General features: G+C 44.9%; 1 protein-coding gene across 1 annotated transcript; it reads right to left on the bottom strand.

The window, feature by feature from the left end:
• Nucleotides 1–3,912: 3,912 nt before the first annotated feature.
• Nucleotides 3,913–5,665, bottom strand: LOC119661158 (segmentation protein even-skipped). The gene is made up of 3 exons (XM_038070374.1): nucleotides 5,300–5,665; nucleotides 4,948–5,147; nucleotides 3,913–4,877 (listed from the first exon to the last, which is right to left on the bottom strand). Exons 1-3 carry the CDS (start codon nucleotides 5,421–5,423, stop codon nucleotides 4,245–4,247), a joined length of 957 nt encoding a protein of 318 aa, XP_037926302.1. The 5' UTR covers nucleotides 5,424–5,665; the 3' UTR covers nucleotides 3,913–4,244.
• Nucleotides 5,666–6,934: the final 1,269 nt, after the last annotated feature.

Here is a 6,934-nt window from a genome sequence, read left to right as displayed (position 1 = left end):
ATCAAACTTGGAGATAATATGCTTTATATTATGTTTTATATTACTACCACTACTACTTATAACTTTGAGATAAACCTAGGGGGGGGGGGGGGGGGGGGGGGGGGGGGGGGGGGTTTTAATCAATTTTCCCAAAAATACGGTAATATACTATTATTAACTTAATTTGAACAGATATCGATATGGAGAGTATTTTGAGGCCTGGGAACCGTATAGAGGCAGCTTCATGATTTTTTTCAGATTTTTCGGTTGGATAGTTTCTGAGAATAATAATAATAATCGTTGGCCGACAATCCATGTTGGATCAGGGCCTTGAAGTGTGTTAGAGCACTTCATTCAAAACCGTAACGGTACATTAGGAGGCAATGTGGTCAGCATTGCACTCGACCGAGATTATTACCCTGATTTGACTCAGGTACTCATTCACAGCTGAGTCGACTGGTGTCCGACGTCAAATCACGATACAAATCCCACTGCCACCAGCGAGATTTGAACCGCGACCTTCCGTACGACAGCCTTGCGCTCTAACCACTCAACTATCCGAACAACTTTCTGAGAATGGCTCCGTTAAAGAAATCATCACTTTGCACCCCTCCCACTCCCCGCCTTTTTAACCAATCTCAAAACTAAGATCGGCTTCGAAGAGTACTAATACATTTGATACCCCACATGACTATATTTGGTGAACAAAATTTGTACACCCCCCTTTTACATGTATAAGGACCCCCCCCCCCACCCACCCCCCTAAATCTCAACGTAGAAGGATATTACTCATTGCATGTCTGGGGGTCCACAGTTCCCACCTTCTCCCCGAATTTCGTGTCAATCGGTATAGCCGTTTCGGAGAAAAGTGCCTGTGACAGACAGACAGACAGCCCATATCACAGGCAGCAGCACATGTCCGGTGTATAGGAAGGCGATCGACCCTATGCGCAAATGAGATTCCTACACCTAAACCTGAACCGTTGCCAAGCGGCTCAGGACCTGCTCTCCCAGACGATATTTGAAAGCAAAATCGACGTTGCTATTATCTGCGAGCAGTACAAAAATCTAGACAGTGGAGGAAAGGCAGCGATATGGACATGCGGAAATCTGGCCATAGAAGGAACCACGAAGATCCCACTAGAGCAAAAATAGGCGGAATATCTATTTACAACTGTTATGCGGCCCCAAGCCTTACGACAGAGGAGTTCCATTCTTTGGTGGAGAGGCTAGCAACAGATGCACACAACCATAGCTCTAAGATAGTGGCTGGAGATTTCAACGCATGGGCTGAAGAATGGGGCAGCCGAGAAACGAACGCAAGAGGACGTATATTACTCGAAGCTCTTTCTCGTCTGAATCTTATAGTTGCTAACACTGGATGCATGAACACTTTCCGTAAGAGAGAAATAGGGTCCGTGATAGATGTCACTTTTGTTAGCGATGTTTTAGCTAAGGATCTGCAGTGGTATGTAAGTGACGAATATACACATACCATTTTTGAAATCAGGCAGGAAAGGACGAGAGCTGAAAAGTGGGCAGCTAATAAGTTTGACGAGGAAATTTTCGAAGAAGTTCTGCAGCAAAATGGAGCGCTTGAACGAAGCGCAGAAAATAAAGCTTTACAGATTGGCGAAAAGTTGCGATGAGGAAGTGACGCATCCATGCCAAGGTATGTTGTATCACAGAAGCGAGTGCCGGACTTTTGGTGGAATTCTGAAATCTCTAGGCCAGAAGGTGCAGTCAGCGAAATAGAAACCGATCTGGATACGAGCAATTACATGAAGAATATAAAAACGCTCGGAAGAAATTACATGTGGCCATCATGAAAAGTAAAAGCGAACACCTCAAGCGACTGTGTAATGAAGCTAACACGAACCCCTGGGGTGGCACCTATAAAACCATAATATCAAAATTAAAGGCAAATGCTCCCTACCGATCTCTTCCCCTACTCTGCTTGATGAGATAGTAACGGATCTTTTCCCACAGAATGTGAGTACCGCTAACCTTCCCACTGTCGAGATGGACACCGCCGAAGTTCCCATGGTAAGCGAAAAGGAGGTCCTTGAAGCTGCGGATAAAATTGTTGAAAATAAAGCACGTGGCTTGGATAGCATCCTCAATAAAGCTCTCAAGGCAGCAGTCAAAATAGCTCCAAATATGTTTGCCGAGGCGTTCACCACATGCCTTAAAGAAGGAGCATTTCCTACACAATGGAACAAGCAGAAGTTAATTCTAGTCCCCAAGCCAAACAACCCTTTGGGTGGAGCTTCGTCCAACAGGCCGATATGCCTCTTAAATAATACTGGCAAACTATTCGAACGAGCAATCTATAACCGATTAATTCGAATTGCCGAAAAGGATAGCGGTCTCTCTGAAAATCAGTTCGGTTTTCGAAAGGAGAGGTCTACAAAGGATGCACTTGTCCTAGTAGCTAACACAGCTAAGACCGCACTTGAGGAAGGCAAATGTTGTGCAGTGATTACCCTTGATGTGAATTCCGCTAGGCGTGGCGAAGTACCTGGTGCGTATCGTTGCTGACTTCCTAATCGATAGGATTCTGTGCTGCGAATCAGACGAAGAAATGAAATCATACCAAACGACATGCGGAGTTCCACAAGGGTCTGGCCCAAGGCCGAGCCGTCGACTCCTTATCTCGAGGGTGGTCAGTTCGATCCTACTGTATGCAGCTCCAGTATGGGCAGATGCGCTGAAAAATATAGGAAATAAGAGAAAGATTGGAACTGCGTAAGGCATAAGTGTACTCCAAACATGTTGCGCTTACAGAACAATAACTAATGAAGCAGCTAGCGTGATAGCAGGAATGGTCCCGATTGAGATTCTAGCGAAAGAAATACGACGACTTTACGATCGAACGTACCTCACCGGGGAATCTACTGCCCGTCGGCGACGGTTCGCACGGACCGAAACTGTCGCGGAATGCAGGAGAAGTGGGACGAGTCAGAAAAAGGCCGCTGAACTCACAAAATCATATGGGATATCCGGAAATGGATCGAGCGACCCCACGGCGAAGTAGGTATCGACCTAACTCAATTTTTGAGCGGGCACGGAGGCATATCTGTATCGATTTGGTCTAGATGATTCGCCATATTGCCCAAAGTGCCCAAATATTGCAGAGGACGCAGAACACGTATTTTTTCATTGCCCCAGATTCGAAACCCAAAGGGCTACATAAGAAGCTACAACCGGGGATTACACCTGAAAATATCATGGAACTTACGGTGAAAGCCAAGGGGATATGGACCGAAGTCGAACACGAGCAATTAGAACATGAGCGCAGAATAAATAATTCTGATCTAACCCCGCGACGTAATACCAAATTGGAGTCCCGCGGGGAGAGTGGAAGAAGATGGCTACAAACATAGACAAAATCTAATCTCTGCTTTTGATGTCTCATTTTCCATTTGCTTGTCTTATATCTAAAAGGATTAGTTGGGAAACTTCCTCACATATTTTGAATCTCGAACTTCAAAGCCTCACTCTCGTGCGTCTCCTCCGTTATCAGATGCAAAACATCAGCTATTTTCACTTGATTGCATAATTAAATTGATTAAATGGCACCGATTTCGACGCATAATGAGCACAATTATTTTCATTGATACCTCTTTTTGCTAAAACCCAAAAACTTTGGGGCGTCCACCCAACTGCAAATCTATTTTAAATTTCCACAGTTCGACTGTTTGGGGCCGTTAGACAGTAAATGATTCCTAATAATTTAGATGATTGCGGGGAGTAACTGTCTCAGCCTACGGTAAACGCCCATAGGCGATTCCTAGTACCATTGCCTGTCCATTTGATTTTTAATAATTACTCAGGCACCCGACACAGACTGGTAATGATGGAAACCTACTTAGTCTAGGTAAGGTAACGGGGGTCCCCTGAAAGGTAGAATGCATTCTAATAAAAAATCGATTTTATAGTGATCCAGGGAGACACCAGTGCCTCCGGTTTTTATTTCCAACTGAAGTCGCAATGCCCGGGGTGCGTTTGATACAAACGAACCCGGCTTGCTTCCACGATTGCACCTTAAAACTATTAATTACAACAATTTGCGATTTTCAGGTCTTCAATGCGGTAATCCAACTATAGGCGGTATTTATAATACAAAAATTAATCAAAAATAAATTAGAAAAAATTCTAAAACTAAATTTTGGTAACATCACAGCACCTCCGTCTCCTAACTGCCGAGACCGCTTTGGAGGTCACAAGCGGCCGCTCCACAAATGGGGGAGGGATTAATCCCTTCAACTTTCGCATTTGTATGGTTTGAAAAGCTTCGGTTTCTCATGCGATGACGGGAGAAGGGTGGTCTGCGGGATTGATTGTGTTGGCGCAGGCATCAATAAACCGGGATGGTGTCCTGACAGCTGAAGTGATGATGATCGAACAGGACTACTCCCACTGTCGCTGAAGAGTTTCGAACCGGGATCGGAGCCGACAGGACTCAGCGAGAGTGTTGAATGAGGCGACGAGGACGACTGATGGTCATGTGGTGGGGTGTGCGGCTTCGCAACTGTAAGTGGCTGGTACCCATGAGGAATGCTACCTGCTAGCATGGAAGGGTAAGAAGCCGCGGCCGCGGCCGCAGCAGCTGCCGCCGCCGAAGCTGGAATTGGCATTGGAGCCGTGCGCTGGGGTAGATGGTACGGTGAATATCGATATCCATAGCCGAATTGTTGAGTTGCGGCTGGGATCTGGGTTGGCATGACCGGAGGCATCATTGGGTTAGGAGGGTAGCCATATGGCATTCCCACACTATTGGCGGCTGCCTGAAGGATCGATGCTGCAAATGCAGGGTCTGAATAAACGGCAGCGTAGGGCCACGCTACAGCAATCCTTTGCCGTTTGTCCTTCATGCGACGGTTTTGGAACCAAACCTGTCCAAGAGAAAAAAAAACGTTCATGAGTACAAGCTCAAAGGGTGTCAGGACGTTAATTAGAACTCACCTTGATTGTGGACTCTGGTAAGTTGAGCTGTGCTGCCAGTTCACATCTCCTTGGCCGCGAAACATAGTTTTCTTTGTAGAATTCCTTCTCTAGGCGGGATAACTGGTCCCGTGTGAAGGCAGTTCTGTATCGCCGGACCGCTGGATCGGCAGGGATCTGACCATTCCCTTTCACATCGCCAGATTGCGGGCTCGAACATTCTGCGGAGAAGAACGAAAAGTCGTGGGTTAGATACGAAGATCAAAAAAGAGGAATCGCAAAGGTAAAGTAAGTCCTCTGAAGAAATCTCAAGTGAACGCCCCCAATAGTGCGTTTAACGGAAACAATGCAAAAGCACGTGGTGATAGCTTACCTTGAGGCGATAGTGGTGGCGTTGCAGGCTTCGTGTATTGCGAAGGAAGTAAATCCACAACGATTTGCTGCTGATCTCGTCCTTGCATGTGTCCATCAATTCCGTAATTGCGAAATCCTTGCATCTTGAAATGTTATCTTTCACACGACACTTCACGAATCCAATTCAAAGTTTATCTTTTCTGAATGTTTATCTATTCAAAGTCACTCAAGTTTTGCAACACAACACAGTACAACAGTACTCAGAGTCAAAGAAAGGATCAACTACACAGGGGCCGTCGCTCACTTGATTTCCGATTAGGACCTTGCGACAGGATAATTCCAACCGACGACACGAAACAAACGAACAACGAACTCAAAGTGAAGACATCTCCCATCAACATTTCATTTTATACTCAGTCTCTCGGAGGAGGAGTCAACGTGCATAACGGGATGGCTCATAAAATATTTATTGCTTAGCAACCAATTCGGAGGAATTCCATTCAGCGGAATACACAGGTCGCCGGAGAGAAAATGGAGAACAGTAGAATCGATTCAATGGGATATACCCGAGGGGCGTGGTTTAGAGTGTGATAATGCACAGGCGGCTGATGGGTGCGGAAACGAAAGAAAAGATGGTTTTTTCGACCACGTAGAACAGAGATGGAGCCATGTAATTACTTATGGTCTCCGGCATTCATAGGGAAATTTCGTATTCATTGCAATGAACGGGTCGCCTGTCTCTCTCTATCCCAGACGGCGATTCCCGTCGGTGCGAGTGGGAGGCGAGAGTTTAATAATAGGATTTTATCTCTGCTATCAAGCAAGGATATTATGCTCGTTTTAGGAAGCGGCACTTTGTTCATAATAGCATTTTGGGGTGGTTAGGAGTTGTGCTGTTGTTACTGTTGTTGGCCCTTGCTCCTGGTGTTCCCTTCTCGGGAGATGCGGGTGTAGTTCTTGAGAAATATGAGAGTGAGTGGCAAGAAGATGGTGGTGGTTTCATGGAGCTTCCGGGACCCTGGAAGTCAAATCATTCTCGCGTTTTTTTTCCACACAAGTTGCTGTTATTATTGGCTTTGCATTAGATGGTGAACATTTCAACATGGTTGTTGGTTACGAGCTGGGAATGCGTAACGTGTAAGGTTGATTTTCCTTTCATTGCTTGCTTAAAGATTTGGGTAAATTTGTGGATTAGTTGGAAGTCTGAGGAGAATATTCTTCAACAAGGATTTAAAGAGTAACCGCGCTTGTGTACGCAGAAAAGCCCGGTACTATGTATATCAGAGCAGACTTTATTTAAATATTTACCCAGAAAGGTAATATCTCCAGACCTCATTAAGCTGATGTTAATGATTCCTATCCTGGCAACTTTATTGATCAATTATTAGTTGAGGTTTATTTATCTATCCTTTAAAAGTAGATTATTTCAGTAATCACATGTCTGGAATAGACGTTCATTAAGGACCTTGTACCTGTTTTTTTTACTATGGAAATCAGGTAGACAATACCCTAGCCGAGAAAAAGGCTCTTCATTGTAAGTAATGTTAGGTGTGGCTCTATAAAAGAGTAATGACTTTTAAATTCGTTAGAAGTGTAAATGGAAAGGTAATTAAATGGGAGACTATTAATATGAATGAATGCAGAGAAATGAGAA

Source organism: Hermetia illucens, chromosome 1 (assembly GCF_905115235.1).
Source record: "Hermetia illucens chromosome 1, iHerIll2.2.curated.20191125, whole genome shotgun sequence".
Classification (NCBI taxonomy): Eukaryota; Metazoa; Arthropoda; class Insecta; order Diptera; family Stratiomyidae; genus Hermetia; species Hermetia illucens.
This window is presented reverse-complemented; position numbering and strand designations above follow the sequence as displayed.

Coding starts and splice junctions, on each gene's coding strand:
- LOC119661158 (XM_038070374.1), bottom strand. CDS start 5,423: ATGCAAGGATTTCGCAATTACGGAATTGATGGACACATGCAAGGACGA. Junction 5,148..5,299: donor GCCACCACTATCGCCTCAAG/GTAAGCTATCAC, acceptor TCTTCTCCGCAG/AATGTTCGAGCCCGCAATCT. Junction 4,878..4,947: donor TACCAGAGTCCACAATCAAG/GTGAGTTCTAAT, acceptor TCTCTTGGACAG/GTTTGGTTCCAAAACCGTCG.